The sequence below is a fragment of the Amphibalanus amphitrite genome, unplaced genomic scaffold (genome assembly GCF_019059575.1).
Source record: "Amphibalanus amphitrite isolate SeventyFive unplaced genomic scaffold, NRLGWU_Aamphi_draft 000101F_arrow, whole genome shotgun sequence".
NCBI lineage: Eukaryota > Metazoa > Arthropoda > Thecostraca > Balanomorpha > Balanidae > Amphibalanus > Amphibalanus amphitrite.
Genome location: NW_024881596.1, coordinates 941821 through 963991, shown reverse-complemented (window position 1 = coordinate 963991; position 22171 = coordinate 941821). Strand labels below are relative to the sequence as shown.

The following is a 22171-nucleotide window of genomic DNA, read 5'->3' as shown; positions in this document are numbered from 1 at the left end:
ATACCCCAATCCTTACCTGAAGCGATTTAGAACTCCTGCTTCCACGTAACCAAGAAAACTATATTCCGCTCTCCTCCGAGCCTCTCAGCCAACTGCCCAGCAATCACACTCCCAACCAGACCATAGCTCTCACGCACACGTCATCGCGCATCATCATTAGCCAATCACATTGTCATACGTCATCCCCTGTGCAACTGATCAGGGGGCGTAACCCGGCCGCCCCGACGTCCGGCGGCGGCGGCGGATGACTCACACTGGGTCACCGGGTCACGTCCCGCAGCTCAGTCTCGCCGCGCGCCTGACTCATACGCTACTCACATTCCTTATTGTGTCCATCATGCTACATCACCCCCTGGTTCTAAAGAACCACATCACACATCATGTCATTCACTCAACTCATCAAGTACATCCCCCGTCACAACAATACCATATCTGTCTGGTTCCCGTCGCTCACGTACGCTGCGCCGCAATGTAACGGTCGCGGGTGATTCTCCCTCGGACAATTCGCCGTCTATTGGCTCGCTCGATTCCGTTGACACCTCAGACTGGGTCGGTGGATCGACCCTCGCGGTCTGATCGACGGTCGGCGGCCGCCTGTGTGTCTCCGTTACATCAGTCGGAGGTGTTGCCATATACATGCCATCACATTCATTGTCACTGTCCTCGCACCGCTCCGCCGTCGGGGCGTGCACAGTCACCGGTCTCGGGGCATCAGTCATGGTCAAACGGTGGCGGAGATTGCGCACATGACGCGGCACATTGTCGACTTCGACTGTTTGAGCGGACACGACGCCTGTCACAGTTCCCTCGTCCGATTTCACAAAACATCGGTCGCCCCGCCGCCGGACCCACACTTTGTCCCCCACCTGGTACACACCTGGTGTTTTCAGCGGCAGGGCGTCGCACTGTTGTCCATTTGTTCGTCCGCGGGGCGTCACGTCAACGTCGCGGCCAGGGTGTCGGAACACCTCGTTGATCGGAGCTGTTGCCGGGTCGCTGCCATCTTTAGGTGTCACGTTGTAGCGGTGGACTGCCTCAGCGACGGAGCAGGCCTGCCGGGCCACCATCACTTTGATGGTCCGGTGATGGCGTTCTACAACGCCGTTACCGCCGGGCTCATAGGCGGCGCGGAATCGCATCGCCACGTCCCAGCGGGCCGCGAGCGCCATCATAGCCCGGCCGCGGAACTCCGTCGCATTGTCCGTGAGTATTTCGGCCGGGGCTCCACGCTCTAGAAACACGTCCTCGAGATGCTGGACGATCTCCAGAGCCCCCGACCGGCGCAGCCGGCGCCAGATGGCGTATCGCGACGGCCCGCAGTCCACCAACGTCAGGTACGGGTGGCCGTGCAGGTGGGTGACGTCCATGGCCAGGCGATCCCACGTACGTTCCGTCTCAAGTGACCCACCAAGCCAGCGTTCCGGAGCCGGGTCAATCGACGCGCACGTCTGACACCGCCTAACCACGTCCCGCACGGCCGTCTTCATGACGCGCCTCACCCCCAGCTCCCGTCGGGCGTACCACAACGTCCTCCTCACGCCCTGGTGGCCAATGTTCTCGTGTATGGCGCGGATGTCGCCCGGCGAGGCACTCGATGTGATGGCTGCGACAGCAGCCGGTGGTGACTTGTCGGGCGAGTCGGCGGCCGGCCGATCGGCGGCCTGTAGCCAGGCGTTGGGCACCCGCGTCATCTCATCGGCGCGGTTGGCAGCTGAGCCGACCAGTTCGATGGTGACCTCAAGTTCGTACTCGGCGACCAGCTGACGGAAAACAGCCACGCGCCGTCGGATAAGCATTTCGGACTGCCCCTTGGTGCGCAGCCTTGCCTTGCCCGACAGCGCATCGCTCAGCCAGCGGTGCACAGTCACCGAGTCCGTCCGGAGCGTCAGGCGACGGAAGCCCCATGCCAGGGCCATATTGACGCCGTTGAGAGCGGCGTCCAACTCCGAGATGTTGATGTGAACGTCCCGCTCAGCTTCGGCCCGTAGCCAGGACGCATCCTCGATGATGGCGTCTGTGACAGGGTCGGCTAGGACGACGCCGCGAGCGATGGAGCTGGCGTCAGTCCACACGGTGACATTTGACCCTGTCACACACCACTGGCCGCATGCCGGGTCACAGGCTAGCACCCTTCGCGACACTTCATCCACTTGGCGTTGCAGCTCCTCATTGACGATCGGAGTGTCCCAGTCCGGGCTGAGACGGTTGGCTGTCCGCTTCATCCACGCAGCGGCCGGCCGTAGCCAGCCCGCGACCGGCACGTGAGATGTCAGTTGGCCGGCCCACGCGAAGACAGTTCGTCGCGTCAGCACAGGTGGAGGCTGCGTGGGTGACCCTCCGTCCCTGGTCCACTGGAGCGCCGGCCCGTCACTTTCGGCGACACGGAGGCCCAGCATGCGTGCGCCGCTCGCAACTCGCTCCGGCGGCTTACACTCGAGTCCGAAACGGGCAAAATGCTGGGCCACCTCGTCAGCTGAAACGGCTGCTTCGTTGACCAGCAGATCATCGGCGTAGGGCCGCACCGCCTCAGCCAGCCTCGGGTTCTGCGCGAGCACCTCCCTGACCACCGACTTCATGATCAGAGGCGCTATGGAAAGCCCAAAGCCGACCCTCGTGAGGCAGTATAGTCGCCCACGCACGATGACCGTCTGGTACGGCCACAGGGCCGGGTCCACACGGAGCTGAAGAAAAGCTTTCTTCAGGTCGAGGACCGCGACCCGGCGGCCGTGGCGTCGCCATCGTCGAAGCTCCTCCACGCAGACGTCCGCGTCAGCCGTGTGAGGCGTCAGGTGTTGATTAAGCTCTCGATAATCAAGCACCGGCCGCACCTTGTTCTTTGCCGCCTGAGTTACCGCCATTAACGGGAGCAGTCCCTGTGCCGGACCGCACACCGTCTCGTCATATTCACGTAGCCAGCCCTCACTTATCCACAATGACAGCTCGGCATCGAATTTCTCTCGCGCACCCCTCGGTATGCCGTACTGAGCCGTGGAGTTGCGAAGCGGTGGCGGGTCCACACCGCCCGCCCACTTCCAGCGAACCGTCCACACCCCGGCATCGAACACTGCCGTGAAGTCGGTCTCGTTGATCCTCAACTCTGGCCCCATGTCGACCGCTCGACACGCCTCCCGCTCCGGTGGCGCCTCACGCTGCACGCCCGCAGCCGTGCCGACCGCTCGGCACGCCTCCCGCTCCGGCGGGGCCTCACGCTGCACGCCCGCAGCCGTGCCGACCGCTCGGCACACCTCCCGCTCCGGCGGAGCCTCACGCTGCACGCCCACAGCCGTGCCGACCGCTCGGCACACCTCCCGCTCCGGCGGGGCCTCACGCTGCACGCCTGCAGCCGTGCCGACCGCTCGGCACACCTCCCGCTCCGGCGGGGCCTCACGCTGCTCCGTAGCAGCCGGGTCTTCGCTCCCGAAGCGAACAGACCCCCCACTCACACTTACGCCACGCAGAGCGTCGATGCCTGTCATACCTAGCAACACGTCCACGCCTAACAACCGGGCCGGTACGACGACCGCCCGCACATTCACTGTCGTTCCGCGCACACCCAGGCTCACCGCAGCCTGCCCACAACACCGAACTGGGCTGTCGTTGACAGCCACCAAACTGGTGTCACTCCGCTCCCATTGGGACACCACGCCCTTCCACACCACTGTCTCACTACATCCCGTGTCGACCAGTGCTCGGCACCTGTGCCCATTCACGGTGATGGCGATGATGGGCGTTCCCGGGCTGTTGCGGCGGCTGGCGACGGCGGAGCCCGTGGCGCTGATGTAGCGCCGTCGCCACGTCCGTTTGGGCAGAGCCGGGCGATGTGGCCCATCTGGCCACAGGTCCAGCACCGCAACGGTGGCCGGCGAGCAGTTCCTCTGGTCGCCCGCTGTTGCTGTACCGATGGTGGCGGCAGTTGGACGGCAGCCACCGGTGCAGCCGCTCTCTCCCTGGCAGTTATCGCCAACGTCGACCGGGCGATGGCGACCGCTCGCTCCAGGGTGAGCGTGCCATCTCCAACGCTGTTTCGTACCGTCAGCCGCACTTCCGCTGGCAGGCCTTGTAGGAAATGAACCGTCATGACCGTGCTGGACACATAGCCGATTAGAGACATCAGACGTTTGATGGAGCCCAGGTAAGCATCAACAGACTCACCCGGCTCCAGACGTCGACGATATAGCTCTGACATTGCGGCGTCCGGTCCCATGGCAAAGGCGCTGTGCAGCTTGTCACGGACGATCTCAGCGTCTCGTTGCTCGGTCTCGGAGAGGCTGGCCCAAACTTCGTACGCCTGGTCCCGCAGGCGCGTCAGCAAAACAGCGGCCAGGGAAACGCGTCTCAGGGCGCACAGCTGTTTCGCCTGCTCCAGCCATTTGACGACGTCACCGGTACCGTCGAACTCTGGTATTGCCCGCAGATCGAAAGCAGGTGCAGGAAGTTCGGGTTCCGCCGCATTGGTATCGACCACCGCGGCACCACTCTCCTCTTCCACGTCAGACATTGTCACAAGCACTGATTGTTCTGAGAATGGCCGAAATAGCTTGAAGCGATTTAGAACTCCTGCTTCCACGTAACCAAGAAAACTATATTCCGCTCTCCTCCGAGCCTCTCAGCCAACTGCCCAGCAATCACACTCCCAACCAGACCATAGCTCTCACGCACACGTCATCGCGCATCATCATTAGCCAATCACATTGTCATACGTCATCCCCTGTGCAACTGATCAGGGGGCGTAACCCGGCCGCCCCGACGTCCGGCGGCGGCGGCGGATGACTCACATTGGGTCACCGGGTCACGTCCCGCAGCTCAGTCTCGCCGCGCGCCTGACTCATACGCTACTCACATTCCTTATTGTGTCCATCATGCTACATTACCTAACGAGCTTACTTTTCGTGTAAGCTTCACGCAACGTTAAATGCTTAATACAGGGAGCTTTATACACAGATACCCTTGCATACATAACGTATGCACATTTTAATTTCGTTCTGAGCATCGGACGTTATCTACGACGGCCCAGAAGCTCGCATTAAACACAAGCCCCTGATATGAGCCACCAGTTAAGATGATAGCAGTGCTGATGAGGGCTATGAGCACCATGATAATGATAGAGCGTTCTGGTGCCCTTGGCTGGTCTGGCGGTCTCGGCGGCCACCATTGATCGAGACAGTATAACGAGGGTGCCCGCTGTGCGCCGGGGGCGGCGAGGGAAGGCAGCTCCCGGCCGCCCCTCCCAAAACCACACCGCCCCCCCCCCCTGCCCACCTGTTGATCGGCTAATCCCCGTCTGCCCTGGGCCGCAGCACGTGCCGCGAGGGGAGGGTCTGGGGGGGGGGGGGGGGGGGGGGGGGTAAGCCACATAGCCTGTGGTCGATCCGACGGCTCTGCTTTGTGATACTAGACCGGATTTGAGCTGCCATTGTCGGGCTGAATCCCGGTGCGTTGATGAGATTTCGAGATATACGGGTGGTCGCCAGTGATCCGTCAGCCGTCATATGGTCTCGGTCTGGATCTGTCAGATCGTGTGACGGGTCCTCTGTTGATCTGTTTGTCACCAATATGGATGGCTATGGAGTATGGATATGGAAAATCCCGAATCAATACGCAGCATTGTGTGACCATATCTGAAAGGTCGTGCTAGAGATGGGCTCTGGCGTGACGACAACTTTGTGAAGAACGAAAAATCAATCATCGAGTTATCAGAAACTCTGACGAAAATCCTGTTTTGAAAATGGAGCACGCTAGTCCCGAAGTTTCACTCGTTTGGCCACGCTAGCTAGGCGCCGGACGTCGGTCCCACGCAGTCTCCTCCTTTCTTTCAAAAGTTGCGCCACGGTCTCGGTCAACCTTCCCCCTTTTTCCTCCTCCGCTGTTATCCTGTGCGAGCCACCTCATCGACGCGTCGACGCTATAGGGTCGTCGGCATCGACGCACCGGCCTGGTTTCCGCCGTCGGCGGCGGCGATGGGGTCGCGTCAGAATGCAGATCAGGCCCCGGCCTCATTCGTTGTCCTCGCAGCGTCATCGTCGCCACCGACAGCGCGGTGTAGCAGCGTCGCTGCCGACACCACAGCGTCGTTTCCGACACCGTCATCTTTGTGGGCTTTGTCGAGGTGGCTGTGGCAACGTAAGATGGTAGATCAAGGTGGGATGGAGGGAGAGAGAGGTAGAGAGGGGAGAGGAGAGAGAGAGAGAGAGGGAGAGTGAGAGGTGGGGGTGATGGATAGAGTTCAAAACAGAAGAGGAGAAGGCGGTACGTCCCTCCGCGATGCCCACCCATCGCGGACCTGGTTACTAAACGATCGTTCGGCAGGCGTAAAAGCGCCTTTCCATGCGGAAATGGCTCCCGAGCCGATGCTTCGGCTGCCATCAAAACGCACATCAGCCTGATTAAATAATCAGTATTGAATGTGGCCCGCCGGCAGCGTCGGAGAGCGGCAGAGGATCGTCTGGCGTAGGGCAGATGGCGGCGGCGGCGGCGGCGGCAGCGGGGACCGGTTTGTTGACGCCGCCGCCGCCGCCGCCGGCCTGCGGTCTGCTACGAGCCGCTCCATTGAGGCCGCGCCGGCTGCTGCGGTGCATTCAGAACCGTCCCAGGAGTCAGCGCACCCATTATCAATTATAGAGCGCCGCGCGGTCGGCTCGGCTCGCCTCGCCTCGGTCGCGGTGGCTCAGGAGTGGCTCATTTGCGGCTCAGTAGCTCAGTGGTGGCTCGGTGGGACCGGGGACTTCACCTGGTGACGACCTGCGGCAGTACAGCCGAGGTCCCAGGGGACGGGAGATGAAAGGCAACGGCCGGGAAATAGAGTGGCACCGGGAACGGAGCCTTGCTGAAAGCTGCAGTGTGGAGCGGAGTAATTGAAAAGGAATGGTTAGCGTCAGCTTTAATAAAAATGCTTTTGACTCGTCACTGAATTTTACTGAACGGTTCGTGCGGTATTTAGACATTGTTCTATCGACACTTGTTGGAATATTCATATCTAGCCTATACAATCCATTATTCTCCATTACACCATTTATGCTTCATCATTTATCAACATCATCTGCAATCCTCAAGCTCGCTTCAATTGCCCTTAATGTGTACTGCCCACTAACAGCTGTCGCGTTTTGCCCTCCGTATCGGAACGCCCCGTCCAGCCTTGCTGCACTGGGGTCGTATCGTAGCTTCAAATGGACATTGGGTGACAGCTATTGCCATCAACTGACGTTCGACGGGTTGCCAAGGGCGCCGCCGATGCGCTGGCGAACAATAAAACGAGCGGGCCATGTGGACAGTGTGCACGTGCTAGTGGTGGACTTTGGACCTGGCGCCGGATATTGGACGTTCGAGTGACACCGGAGGGTGTTTGGAGTGACACGGGCTGTGACCGAGAGGTGACACCGGGCGCTCCAGTGGCTATACCGGAGGCGGGAGAGGTTTGAAGGTGACACGAGCGGTCGGTATCTGACACCAGACGGTCTAGTGGTGACACCTACCACCAATCGACCCCCTTACTATCAGGTGAGCGTCAATGTGCCGCCTCGGTCTCCCATCACCCCACCCATGACCCGCTAACCTCCGTCCGGTCACAGACGGTCGCCAGCACAGTATTGGAGCGATGCATCCACTGTCGGCGGCGATATTAGGACCCGGCCGCCGGAGATGGGCCCTGAAGGCCCTCCGGACGCGGCGCCACCGAGCCCAGAGGCGACTACGGCCGGGAGATGGTCGGAGTCGACAAAGTTGGCCCATATTGGCTCAGTGACGGGCTCTCCCCGGTGACAGAGAGCGCCGACTGCCGGTGGTGGCTGTGGGGCCTTCCCTCCCCCCCCCCACCACCCACCACCACCCACGTCCGACTGCCTGGAGGCTGCTTGGGTTTGCCGGTTTCAGAATCCATGAGATATTGAGGAGGCTTTTGATATCTTGCGACCACTGCTATTGCAAGTTAATTATCATGTGCTTTGAAGTTTGAACAAAAGACATATCTGGGAAAGTGAACGTCCAGTAAAACATTTGACATCCGTTCGTCGGGAGCATTATTATTTATTTTTACTTTAACCCGCGCCCGGCTGGGGGTCCTGGATTTCCACGCCCTGCTGGGGGGGGGGGTGTTTGAACACCCCCCTTCTAACTCGGCTCCTGGGCCACGTAGCGACACGCGGAAGGTGGCGTTCGAAAGAGCGTCAAAAATAATGACGAAATCACTTCGGTCAATTTTTTGGTCAGGTCAAAGGTCAGGTCACCAGAGGTCATTGAAGGCAAAATTTCGCCGATTTCCAGGTCGAATGTCGAAAATTTCCAAGAAACCAACGCATAACTCGGGAACCTAGAGCTACAGCGCCGCGGAAAAGCGCATTCGATAGCCCTATTAAAGGAAGACTGCCACCTTCAAAAAGTTTTCTCAGATCGGCCTATGATTTATTCCCTGGACAAAACAAAATTTTAGAATTCACCTGACAAAGTATCATCACGTGAATCGCGAAAAAAATTGTCGATTATCATACAATTATCAATCGGTTAATGTCTAGCGACAATGTTTACACATCACTAGACTTCAAGGTCATAAGATTATTACATTTTATTTGAAAAAGTAAGGTATTTCATGATTTACTAATATATGATTTCATAAGAAATTGGCCATGTTTAATTTATTTTGCATTTAAGTTTGTAAAACATTTAAAAATCATGGCTCATTTGGAATGGGTCTGGCCCATGTTAAACCCCATTTCCCACACTTTTTTTTGGAAAAAAAATGAACTACTGAATATATAAGTTTAACTTTTATTTTGACACTCCAAAATTCTTCTCTGATCTCGAAACAATCAAAGTTTTGACATATATTTACCAAAAGATAAGAAAATTCATGTTTCAAAGTTATCGATAAACAGTAGAGATGTCGGTTTTCTTGGACTAAAAAAATGGCATCAAACTGAACTTTGGTCTCCGATTTCTCGCAAACGGGTTCGAATTTCGGAAAACCGACTTCAGTCTGGGACATAGGTGGCTCAGCTCTAGTGAAAACCGTTTTGTGGAAAAAAGGTGGCAGTCTACCTTTAACGCCCTTTCTGAGTAATTCTCTCAGATTTGACCTAACGTCAACGGTTTTGCCTGCAGGGGGCAAAAACTGCAAAAATAGCCGATTTTTTTCGGAAACAGTTTTTCTGCAATAACTTTTGACCCAAGCCATGTACGAGCTTACTTTTGCCGGCATCGTGTTCCTCTCGTCAAGACGCATCGAATGAACTACAACTTGACCTTGTAAGGTCAATTTGAAAATTTGACCTCAGGTCAAGGTCATGACCTGACCGGAAAGGGTCATGTTGCATATCAGTCGATCCGTATCGTCGAGCTGAACACATCTAAGGTGTTTTCATCGCTCTAGCATGCCTCTATCAAAAGTTATTTGCGAAAAACTGTTAGATACCATTCGTGACCTAAGATGACCTCAGGGCATAAACAGAGGTCACGGACACCATTTTCATGTTCAGTGTGTCTAAAATACTTGTAATTCAGTGTTTGGGAGTGTTTATAATGTCTTTCGTCCAAAAGAGACGCATTTCAATTTTCTCCCATTGACTTATAATGGGGAGGTCGCAAAATTGACCTGACCTTAGGTCATCGATATCAAAATTCTGAGATATACATTTTGTACATGCTATTGCTGTTAGCAATCGCTGAAAGTTTCAAAGCGATCGGTCACTCGGTGTAGCTATGACAGACATTGAAACTTTTTATGAGGTGAGGTCACTTCAAGTGACCTGGTGACCTGACCTTGAATGACCTTGGTCTGAAATTTTCACAACATGTGTAGAATTGATGCATAATAAGGTGTACCAAAAACGGCGGCGCTCCGCGCCGCCGTTTTTGAGATATTTGCGAAAAACCACAAGGGGGGGTGTTCAAACACCCCCCCCCCAGCAGGGCGCGGGTTAATCACACATCAGTCTCAGGTGAATGAGGCAGCCAGTAAGCGGCTCAGTCAGTTGACCTCTTCCCTCTCTTCCCTCTCTCCCTCTCCGTCTCCGGGCTTCCACTGTCCCGGTGTCCATCCGATATCCTCCAGCCCCTCCGTCTGAACCTCTGCGCCAGCCGACTGGCTGCTGCATTGGAGGTCTGCAGCCCTCCACTGTCCCAAGGACCCTCCGTGATCCCGTCATTATCCCTCCGCGGCCCTCCGCTTTATCCCACCCGTGACCCTCCACTGTCTTACCGGCCCTCCACTATCCCACGGACCCTCCGCTGTCCCACCGTGACCCTCTACTATCCCTCCGCAGCCCTCAACTATCCCTCCGAGCCCGCAGTGATGGAGCGTAATGGAGGTATCCGGCACACACTGCACCCAATGTATTACCCTCGGTAAATCACCAAGGTCGCGACGCGACTGCTGCCGACAGCTGGCTGCCCTCCCCTGCCCTCTTCTGATCCCCCCTCCACTGCTCTGGCACAGGGGAAGCTAAGGCACAGTTGAGAGGGATGAATTTGTCCAGTTCTGGCAGAGGGTACAGCATCAGCATCATGTCTGCTTTGTGAATGCAGCTGGGTCAATTTTAATTACCCCGTTTTTTTCGTCACAATGATTCACAATTTAGTATACGTCTTCATTCTTCACGGCATAGCATAAGGAAGTACCGGGTGCAAAAATGTTAAGTGTTATATGCATTATGCAACGCATTCCATCATTAATCATCATACGCGGCTCACTAGTTTTACCGCTCCATGCTCATTGTCTTCCGTTATCGTTCGTGATCGCAGCTACTGGAAGCTCTTTTGATAACACCCTGCTCCAAAAATAATATTGACGATGACATTTTTGCGCAGGTCCTCACACGCGCTTCGCTATATATTTACAACCGACTAGAAATGGCGGACTGATATAGAAATGTTTGTGTGACGTTTCTCTTGATTTCACCGTTTCAGAATGGATAAAGCTCTAAGGGAGCAGTCCATCAAATTCACAGTTGATGTTCGTTTCGTAATGATTATTTGTTCATGCTTGTTTGTGTCTTGCATTACTAACCAGATCATGATGCAAATGGGGCCAAATGACAGCAAGAACTGCTATGATCGAATGCCACGACTGAAATCGTAAACATGAAGCGATGACTGAAAAATAACCAACGGATGTGTCCCATTCGTCAGAACAGCGATCGTGTTTATAGAGTATGATGTTTGCCATTGCTCTGATCGATGGTGAGTCAGCCATCAGCTAAATAAACCTCCGCAGCCAAAAATGGGACCGGAAACAGCATTTTCCCACAGCTGGCTTCTGTTATTTTCTGTCCCGATATGTTCATGCTGTACGTAAACCACATTAAAATATCAATTATATTCCTTAAATACAGCTTCGATTCCTCATGTAGCCAGGAAAACGCTTTTTTTCCTATAGACAGAGCTGTTATCTGAAATACAGATGCTCAAAATTAGCCGGGAACCGGGCAGCGAAGTCAGACAACTTGGTCGCGTCATGTTGCGAACCCTGACGCCCCAGCTGCACTGGGGCGTCAGGGTTGCACAGACCCTCTGTCCATTTGGACTGACTCCACTGCCCATACTTTCGGTTTGGAGGCTCACGCCCTGACTGCACCACCAAACCCTGTCGGTTTGGAGGCTCACGCCCCAACTGCACCACCAGACCCTCGGTCCGGCTCCGGAAGCTCGGAAATGGCGGAACGTCGTCGACCGCGGCGGAACCGGCGCTCCGGTCGACTAGCGCCCGTCGGCACCGTCGCAGTCGACGCATTATCGTCTCCGGCGACGGCCTGACTCACGCGCGCCGGCCACGGACTCCATTGATTGGTGGCTGGTGTTTGTTGGCTCATTACGCCCTGCGACTGCACCGACCTACTCCCCTGGGAGTGCAGCTATACGATAAACAGGCCGCCGTGCAGGCCTGCTCTGGGTCGGGGCAGGTAGCGCCTAATGCTGTGTAATCATGCAGCTCTGCAATAATGGTGTTGGCTGGATGAAATTGATTCTGTGAAAATATGCGGGATTGTTGTAGTACTGTAGTATTCATTTGCTTTTCCTTCCAAAGAACAAATGTTTTTAGCTCAATAATCCTGCTTGAAGCCTTGAGAATATTGAATATGTAATTATCAAACCAAATTGAATTTTGGCTTTCGACAAAGTGAAAAGACGTTAATGCACTGCACCACATGTAAGACATTTAACGTAACATAGACTAGAAATCAAGGCGGACTGTAAGTAGACATGTCGACTGACAATCAGTGCCTGATCAAAGTTCACTTACTCAAACTCACTGATCCAATATCTCTGCGATCTCAATGTTGCCTGACATTGAACCGAAATGAGAGCGTCGCGCCACTGCCGGCTTAGGGATTGCAATCGGCCATCGTTCCTTTCATGATATTTCGCTCGCGGGGTCATCGGTCGGGTATGATTGTTCGCCGTTCATTCTGCCAAGGAAATCTGACAAAGTTGCCTGATTCTGCTGGCGCGCTGTTCTCTAAGGGAGGTCATTGAACCAGTGGGTATGATATCTTACAAGTTACAGCTGTGGTCTTGGATGGTGAGGTTTTGAGCAGAACTCTGACTCCACTGTGGTCATCCTAGGTGGCATACCCAATATCCACATAAATCTAGCGAATATAGAGTCCAATACTCACGCCGAATCCTCTGCCCTACATTCAACCCGGATCAAATCTCCATCTAGTCAGTCGGTGACTAGCGAATCTCACTCCTTCCCATCCCAGCTCACACTTTGGCGCGCGGACGTCAGAGAGCTGAGCCCATTCGACTCAGCGCTGCCGCCGAGGTCACGGGCTGTGAGTCTCGAGGGAGCCAGGGAGCACGGCCGCGCTGCCGAGCCAGCCCGTCTCTTCACTTTCCGGCATTGATCGCGGTGGTGGTTTGGTCAGACCAGCCGCGCGAGGTCCGAGGCGTGGCGAGGATTTAATTGCGGCGGCCCGTTCGCTCGGTTTACGAGCGAATCATTCGCCGGAAAGGGGAAGAAAGGCGTGAACTGAGGTGCTGGTGAGAGGTGCGTGGTACTTTGGGCCTCCAGCAGACGTTTTCTGTCGCGGAGGGGGCGGAATTTCAGTGAAAACACCGGTCGTCTGCACAGTGGAACTAGTTTTGTTTTAGCTCGAAGATCAGCTTGTCGACACGTGCACTGCAACCTCGGACTGTTATTAGCGTTGCTGGGGCGGGGATCTGGCGGCTGCTGGCTGGCTGGCAACCGCCGGCGGTCGAGCTGGTTCCTCGCCAACACCGCCGGGTCATACGACACAGCGGCCGTCAGGCGGCACCTCGGGGACCGATTGTAATCAGGCGGCCACACATCGGATCGGCCTCGCCCCGTCCGGCTCGGGGTCTGCGGCTGCTCCGGGAACACGGGATCAGTGTGTGCCGGGCCCCCTGTCTCATTATCCGCGGTCGGAGCGAGCGTCTCTCTTGGTCGTGAAATGTCACGCCGCGGTGGAAGGACAGCAGCTGTTTTCGTGGCGTGGTTGGTGAAATCGTGACTTTGTCGTTATGTGGCAGCAAGTCGCTGACAAAAATCGGATTATGATAGTGTCATTGTCGTCCCTGGTAGTTATATAACGATACGATGGCTATTACGATCCCATGGTTAATTACGCCAAACACATAGAACATCAATAATGCTACTTAGCACATTTATGATTGATCGAATGACATGAACCACATGAGCAAATTCCTGATATTGTGGTGTATGACATAAATACAAGTAGTCACATAATAAAACGTCACCCGTCATAAGTCAACATCATCGAGGAAAAGTGCAGCCTATAGTTGCGTTCAGTTAAAAACGCCAATATCGTCAAAGCTGAAGCCAAACATTTTGTTTGTTGATTAAATAGCAGCCCTCCAGCTCCTTACCTTCAATAAAATATCCCCAGGACCTAAAGGCTCAAGTTTCCACTTACACCTATAGAGTTGAGCTGATAGTTTCCTGGAAAAGTCTGATGCTGGTAATATGGCAGGGCAGGCTTCCAAAAGCCACCTGAACTTACCTGAATAAAACCATACTCGAGAATCACAGGTAGGTGTGTGGTTTCCGTCCGCTGACATTTCGTTCAAATGTCCCCGCACGTGGGTTGCGGTAAGCCCGAATGGTTGCAGCTTTCCAGGTTAGCTCGGAATAGTCTCTGATGGTGAAGTCTCCATAGTTATAGATAAGTCTTCACCAAAGTACCTAGCCGTCGCGTATAGTGGTGCAACATCTACCTACTACCTTTACAACGCAACGACTGTGATCGGTTATCGGTCCTAAGAAAATGGTCGGCTGTAAAGTACCTATAGACTGTAGACTGTAGAGTTCAGTGTAAAGACAGTCGATACTGTCCTGTCTGTAACCACCGCGGACCGCCCCAGTCTGGCGCTGGCAGAACCCTGGATGGATGGCCCCACTGACGGGCGCAGATGCCGGGCTCCGTCGTCGCCCGTCGTCGCGTCGCCGCCGTCGTCGCCGTCGTCGTTCGTGGCTGACGTACGACTTACTTGGCCGCTCACAGAAGATGAACGGCCGACGTCGGGCTGCTGTGCGCGGCTGCCGAGAGCCCCACTGCCGGCAGCGAGCGGCTCCGTCCGTCCCCACGAGCAGCCCCGAGTCTGGCGCGGGAGTGGGTCACCCTCCGGCCAGCCGGCGGCGGAGATGGATGTCTTTGTGGAAGACGGATACTCTGCAGCTCTTGGATGTCTACTCGGACCCGACAGATTGAGAGGGGCGATGAATGAAATCGGCGCGCCGCGCGTCTCACTCGGCTGGCGTCGAGTGAAAAGCTGGGCGAAATTGCCGCCGGCACCACCGTCCGTCGACATTTAGATGTCCCGGTCGGTCAGATTTCTGTGAGGTGTGGTGCGTCCGTCCGGACGTATTCTGCTGTTGTGAGGTCTCTTTCACCGCTGACAACCAATGGGGCTCACTGATGCTTTGATTGCAGCAAGTTGACGCCGAAACTGGGGCTGTTCGGCGTCTCTCTGACTCCATGTTTGGCCTTGTCAGCCTGCTCGGGCATTTGTCACTGCCTGGCGCACAGCCCTGCATTTGATACCTCTTGCGCCAAGCGTGCAATTTATCGCATTGTATTGTCGTATTATCGCGACGGCTACAAATGGCTACAGACGGAAACAAACCAGTGGTTAGCTGATGCAATGAGAACAGTAGTGTTTGCTTCTGAGAACGAACATGATGGATTCAGGCTCTATGACCATAATCAGCCTCCTATCAGCCATCGCATGAAAACGCATACATAACTGTCTGAATGAAGCGCAAATTGATGGACGCGTCCGGGGGCAGCGTGAGGTCACGGTCTGAGTGCTGGTGCTGAGTCACTCGTGTGATGATGGCAGACATTATTCATAGAACACGGCTCAGATGAAAACAAGAGCAGGCTTGACCACCGAAATGAATGAGCGTTCATTAGTGGCGCTGGAATTAAGTGAAGACTAATTGAGTTTTATTGTAGATAAGAAGAGGGTTCGAGGAAGCTGATAACACTGCGATAATAGGCAACATTTTATCCACTTTTTACGTCCTCTTGTCATAATGAAGCAAATGACATCAGACGCCTGATCATAACTCAGCAACCACTGATTAAAAGTTGGCCACAGACACAGCGACAAGTGGATAACCAGTATCATCACCGGCGTCTACCCTGCTCGACAAAAACTCCGTCTCCGAGCGAGCGCGGTGGGCGAGCAGATACGGCTGACACGGCAGCCTATAGCTCCAGCTGACAACTGGGCGTGCGTCCGAGAGCCGTCACTGCGCGCCTGCACAAACAGCAGAGACCGATCGTCGTCATTATGTCGATCCTGTCGATCGGCGTCAATCGAGACTTGCTAGATAACTCGCCCGCCCCGTCGACACGAGTCCGGCCACCCAGCGACATGGCCGGATCGCGGCGAACCGGCCGGACTCGCTAATGAAGATCGGTTGGCAGCGAGAGCCGGTCGGACCCCGGGCGGATTTTGCACGGTGAACGTGGGCGGTACGAGTCGCCGACGGCGTGCCGAGGAGAGGAACCGGCACGGAGGTGGGCGGTGGCAGCGGACGGTGGGCGGTGGACGGTGGGCGGTGGGCGGTGACGACTGCTGGTGCGTCTCCCACGGCTCCGGGCGGTGGGCGGCGGCGGCGGCGGCGGCGGGACGGATGGCGCTCGTGTCGATCTAATGAGTGCCGCCCGGAAGATGGAGGCCGTCTCCGGCTGGCCGATGGATGGCTCTCATTACCAGCGGGCGGGCCGCCCTCTGATTTCCTCCCCACCACCACCGCCACCGCCGACTCTACCAGACCGCAGACAGCTCGCTGCGGATATCGCCGCGAACCGCTGCACAGCGACCGCACAGAAAACAGCTAACGATCGGAATAGCAATCTCCAAACGATGCGGAAAATGCGTTGTTTGTCTGCCTGCTACTGGTTCGCTTCTTTGTTTTGAAGACGAGGTCTTGGTCGGAAAAATTAATGTGTGATGAGACGAGCGCTATTGATCAGTAGACTGTCTACACCTGTTCCCACTTCAGGCTTAGTTTTGTGTTCATGCAACTTCAAATTATTTAAGGTGTTCGTGTCCAAACTGCTATCATTTTTCGTTCAACATTCGAAGACAGATTTGAGTGTCTGGTCATCAAATATTACATGAAATAACGCCGAATCTCAAGGGTTAGCCATTCCAAGTTTGGCATCCGCTGCATCCAGGGGCGTCGCCGACGGGGGGGTCGGGGGGGTCGTGACCCCCCCACTCTTGAAAACTGGGGGTGTCGACCCCCCCACTTTTTGCGATGCTGAGTATGCTTTTTTAGCTTTTATGTCAGTGAAGCAGGCGTCAGCAACACCAACAAATACATCAGATTCAGAATCGCTTCAAGAGCTCCCTAAAGCCAATAAGCCAATTACCTAAAGTTCAATTAGCTGTGGGCGGGGAACACCAGCACAACAATATTTTTAAGTAGCCACCATTCTTGTACCTTTTTATCCCTCAAAGGATTGAACGCGCCAAAACTGCCCCGAGCGTTCGTCTGATCGTTAAAAAAAAAAATGGTCGCAGTCGATTCGTCGGATCAGTACCGAACTACAAAACTACAAACTAGCCTCAGCCCCATGGCTATACCGTCACAAGTAGCTGTACATACAATGCACATGTGGGGGAAAGGGAGTCAGATGAAACCCTCTCGGGCTTTTGCAAAGAAGTCGCGCAAAAAGGAGCCGATTGCAACGAAGCTTCCGGTGCGCTCGAGTTAATCACCTACTTAAAAATAAATCGATATCCCTGATTCAAATAAAGATGACCTTGGTTCACTTTTTCATAACATGCTTTTAATTTAGGTATAGGATAGTTTTGGAGCTGATTTTGAACTTGGCGCCCATCTGAACATTTAAGAAGTAGTTGTGTTGCTTATACAAATAACATGTTAGGAAGCAATCGGTGGTGGTCATCCACTATTAGGTAGGTACTGGTCGATCTGACCTGACCTGATCTATCCCAAATGCATGGAGTCGTCATCTTCGTTCAAAACTAAGATAACATTCGTAATCAGAACCTCCAAAAACCATCACAACTTACATTCACAAAGTTCTGGCAGGTCCCGAGTTTCCCTACTTACTGGCGATGACCTGAGTCCTGAGATGACCCGAAACCTTGTAAATGGGTATCATCGGCTTTCTCTCGTCACGGGCAGCATGCTCTTTTTTTCCGCAAACCTCTAGATCGATCAGGGGTCGAAAGCATGCCTCAGCATTACTTTAGTATAGGTACGTTAACGTTAGCGACTGGGAACCCACCAATAGAAGGGCTACAGTGAAGCAGAAAGCATATTCGATAGCTCTTTCAACGCTCTTTCGCTAGCTTCGCGTCAGATTTCGTCTCAGGTCTATGTTTTGCCCATAGAAGGCAAACAGCTAACTGGACAGATTCTGCCGAAACATTTGCTTTGCAATAACTTAAGATTCCGTGAATTTGTATGGTATTTACATATGTTGTCTTGTCACCACCGTGTTTACCTATCTCTTTGAGACGCGTCACATGAGTTAAAATTTGACCATTCAGAATTAACGTTAAAACGACCTCAGGTCAACGTTATGTCCTGATCGAAAAAGGACCTCCTGCTGCATATGAATGGATCCGTGTTGTTGAGCTGAACAGTGAACACCTTCCAGGTGCTGTCATCGCTCTACCGCGTCTTCGTCAAAAATTGTAGAAAAAAAAATGCTGGTGGCCATCGATGGACATTTCCACTAATGACCTTTCGAGTCATCACTCGCCATAAGTTGCACCCTGTCCCTGGCAATGATGAGCTGATTTGTCATGGCCCCAAATATATTTTGCGTTTCTGACGAACTTTTTCAAAGCAGGAGACATTCGTGCTTTTTCTAATTTCTCATTATTTTCTAATGATGAGGTCACGTATTTGACCTGCCTCCAGATCGATGTAAATCCTCAGAATCATGAATTGCTGACACGTACCTATAACCCCTTACATTAGGTATACAGTGTACCAAATTTCGAAGTTATGGGCGAAAAGATACAAGAATGGCGAGAGGGGAAAATTTGATAGAGGTATACCGTATAACTGAACTTGACATGGCGACCTGACCTTAGTGACCAGTGATAATTTTTACGCAAGTGATGTAGGTAGGTATACCTACCTAATAGGTTATACCAAATTTCGCGGCGCTGCGCGCCGATTTGTTACACGCGCACACATACATACGCACGCACAAAACTGGGAAGTGTGGCAAAAAACACCCCTACCCATCGGGTGAAGACTAGAAACCCGACCCCCCCACTCAAAAATCCGTGGCGACGCCCCTGGCTGCATCGCATCGTCGCGGTGGCTGACGCCCCATCGCTGCCGTGATAGACTATCTCGGTATGTCGATATACCGAAGGCCGATCGTCGCCCGGGGGACCTCATCTTCCCCACCACCCCTGAGCAACAACATCGACATATTGACCGGGCGCGGAGGCGGGCTCGCCGATCTGACCTTTCCACGTTCCGGCTGCGGGGCAGATCTAACGCTGCTCTGCCCCGGGGGCACAAAAACTGCTGGGGAACCGGTGACGGCTCGTCTTTTCCGCAGATGGTCGCTCGTCTGATCCCGGCTGAGCTGATGGCGGGCGAAATGGTGAGCCGGTGGCAGAGCGGCAGATAGTGAGGGCGGTCGGTAGTGGCCGTCGGTCGGACGTCTCATGTTCCCCGCGGCATGTGCCGCTGCGGGAGCTGCTCTAGTGCACCCCGGCTCACCCCTCACCGCACCGTCCTGTCCCCGCCGCCACCGACGGGGACCGTCGTCCGTCACACGGCGCACAATCGGCGATTATGCGCGCTGGACCCTCTGCAAACTGTGGTGTGCCCGCGCCGCCGCCGGGGACGCCCGCCGACGCCCCGCGGGCATCTGGCTGCGCGCCACGAGTCACGTTCGCCACGTGTGCGGCACGTGGCGCCCGTGGGGGACGCGGCGGCACGGGCGTGCCGGCCCTCCCCGCCGGTAATTGCCGACTGGATCGCAGGGAATGATGGTCTACCCAGCGCTCCGTCTTGTTCGCTTGATTGGACTCAATGGGTTCATTAGGTTTGATAACATCCTGCGACGGGCGGCACCTTTTGTCAACAGCTGCGGCCCCCGGCGTAACCCCGATGGACGGCCGCCCCCAAATCAAATTATCTATGTAAGTGACTTGCTGCTATTAGTGGACCCTCTCAACATCGTCGGGAGAGGATGGACAAATGGTAATGGGGCCCGGGCTGCATATTTAGATCATTGCTGTTATGACCTCTAACAGGGGTGCTACATAATTTACGATTAATTGCATTGAAGCTGTTGGCAACGGATTACCCGACTTATTTTTCTTAGCATGGTGCATTCTCCTCTGAAACATTGCACATCAGACATCTTAGTAATGCTGTTTCACAGAAAGTCTACCTGCATCGAAAATCTGGCTTTGGTCTTAGAGCATGGACCAGACTTTTGTAATGCTTCGAACCTGTGTTTATGGCTGAAAAATTATTTTATTATAGATTGTCGTAAATGCTATCATTTAGAAGCCATCAAGCGTGTAAGCGTATCCACAGCGCGGAACTGCATCGTCACTATCAAAATGAAAAGTGTGTACCGTTTGTAATTACTGCATCGGCGTTCAAACGACCGGGATAATACTGATATACAAGCTAATTGACATCCGTCGTTACTTGCAAAATATCAACTACGCCAATGCCCAACCGCAAAATTCTTGAAGGTGGAAGAAAAATTGCAACTTGCCAGCTATATAGCAGTGAAATATAGCATCTCCAGTAACGACTAACTACCGATTCGTATTTGCCAACGAAATTAAACAGCACGATCTCGATGTATTTACGGCGCAGGGAGCTGCAACTGACAGCGGTCTCATATGTATCATGTGCGCAGTGCTCATACATCGTGGGCTCTGGCACATATGACGTATCTGTGGCCTGCCATGCATTTTGCAAATTGCTATCATTCATCAGACCTACACCCGCACGCCGTGAGACTATTCGACCACGCTGCAACTTCGCAAGGGGTCTTAGACCCTTTAGCAGCTCGTAGGTAAAGAAGTCCATATAGTGACGTAGCCTTACAAAATTGCCGATTTTGGCTCCGTCACTTATTTTTTTATTGCATGCACTAGGGAAATCTGAAGAACGGATGCAGAGCCGAAGGCCACGTGTTGTTTGACAGCTCAGTCCGGTCCATGGAAGATCAAATAGGTATTTACCAGGGATGCGGAGTCGGAGCCGGAGCCGGAGCCGGAGCCGCCGGAGCCGGCATATTTTGCCCGGAGCCGGAGCCGGAGCCGGAGCCGTGAAACAATGTAGCCCGGAGCCGGAGCCGGAGCCGGAGCCGTCAAAAAAGGGGGCGACTCCGGCTCCTTTTCTTTAGAGGAAACAATTATTTACCTAGTTCGGTTTGACAGTAGGGACCGTCGAGGTCCTGGTCAGTGTTCTCTACCTTCAGTGTTCGCATACACGGTTACACCTCGCCTCGCATTCAAAGCAATGCTGCCACCACCTACAAGGCGTAAAACAATGTGGTATTCAAAATAGCCTTGTTATACAAATACAGTAGCAACGTGCACCAATCCCATCGCCTTTTTTTATTCCACCCGTATTTAATTGATCGCATAGGGGATGTACTTAGTAGAAGCCGGAGCCGGAGCCGCCGGAGCCGGAGCCGCCGGAGCCGGATCATTTTACTCGGAGCCGGAGCCGGAGCCGGAGCCGCCATGACATTTCACCCGGAGCCGGAGCCGGAGCCGGAGCCGATTTTTTCTCCGGAGCCGGAGCCGGAGTCGGAGCCGTCTGAAATTTCCACGGCTCCGCATCCCTGGTATTTACCTTGAGTACAACACTGGCACCATGCACAGACTGCAACGTGTCAACTTCTATGACACATCGAACAGGAACATGCTTCTGACGCAGTTTTATATGTTCCTGGTGCTTTTCAAGCTAAGTACACTCACAAGCGATGACAGTAACTTCCGTTTATTGCCTTCGTATTCGAGTGATGTATTTTTGTGCGCTAACGTCCGTCCTCTTGTGTTCCCAGGCTGCCAGGCTGCTACTGATCGTTGTCAGGAAGACTACGGACGTCGCTAATTCGTCAGGACTGCGGTGTTTGTCAGTTAGCTGACCGCAGCAAGTATCATCGATCACGAACAGAGAGAGAATTCCACGAAAGGCGCTGTTCCGCACGTGCACAGCAAGGGCTGAGCGAACGGACTGAGTCGAGAGACTGCTGTGAGATAGTGCTAAAGTAAACGGTGGACACGGGTGGATTGTGAAGTGAGCTCGAACTGAAAGTGGAACTGGCACGGTGTGCGACTCGTGAGGTGGACAACAAACTGTGGAAAGCTGTAGTAAACATAACGGAACAGCAACTGTGTTCTGTAAACTCGTAACCGAACCGAAAGACGTGACGCGGTGACGATTTGGCCACTCTGGAAATTCTACGAATACCGACTTCTCCAATCTGCTGGAAGTGCTCCGGTTAACTTTGCGTGAAGTGTGGGCTGCAGAAGAGGATTAACTTCCCAGAAAGGTAAGATCTAAGCGTTTAGTGTCAACTTCGTTCCGCAAAACAATCTTTCACTCGGCGAGTTGCCGTCTCAATGCCATGTTATGATGTGCATTCGGGATTAGCAATAGTAATAGGACCCTGAACGGGATTTTTGGAGCTGTTTCCGGTATTCAGCC

The 22171-nt window shown here is 54.0% G+C and overlaps 1 protein-coding gene and 1 long non-coding RNA gene across 2 annotated transcripts in view; one reads left to right on the top strand and one right to left on the bottom strand.

Annotated features, from left to right (window-relative positions):
- Positions 1–22171, top strand: part of LOC122380583 — a 59855-nt gene that overhangs the window by 20582 nt on the left and 17102 nt on the right. The window contains exon 2 of the long non-coding RNA XR_006256350.1: positions 21525–22016. This is a non-coding gene — a long non-coding RNA (uncharacterized LOC122380583). The remainder of the gene's footprint in view (positions 1–21524; positions 22017–22171) is intronic.
- LOC122380580 lies at positions 40–4129 on the bottom strand. Its single transcript, XM_043363864.1, has 2 exons — positions 3366–4129; positions 40–3245 (listed from the first exon to the last, which is right to left on the bottom strand). The coding sequence occupies exons 1-2, from the start codon at positions 3474–3476 to the stop codon at positions 384–386; spliced, it is 2973 nt and encodes a 990-aa protein (XP_043219799.1). The 5' UTR covers positions 3477–4129; the 3' UTR covers positions 40–383.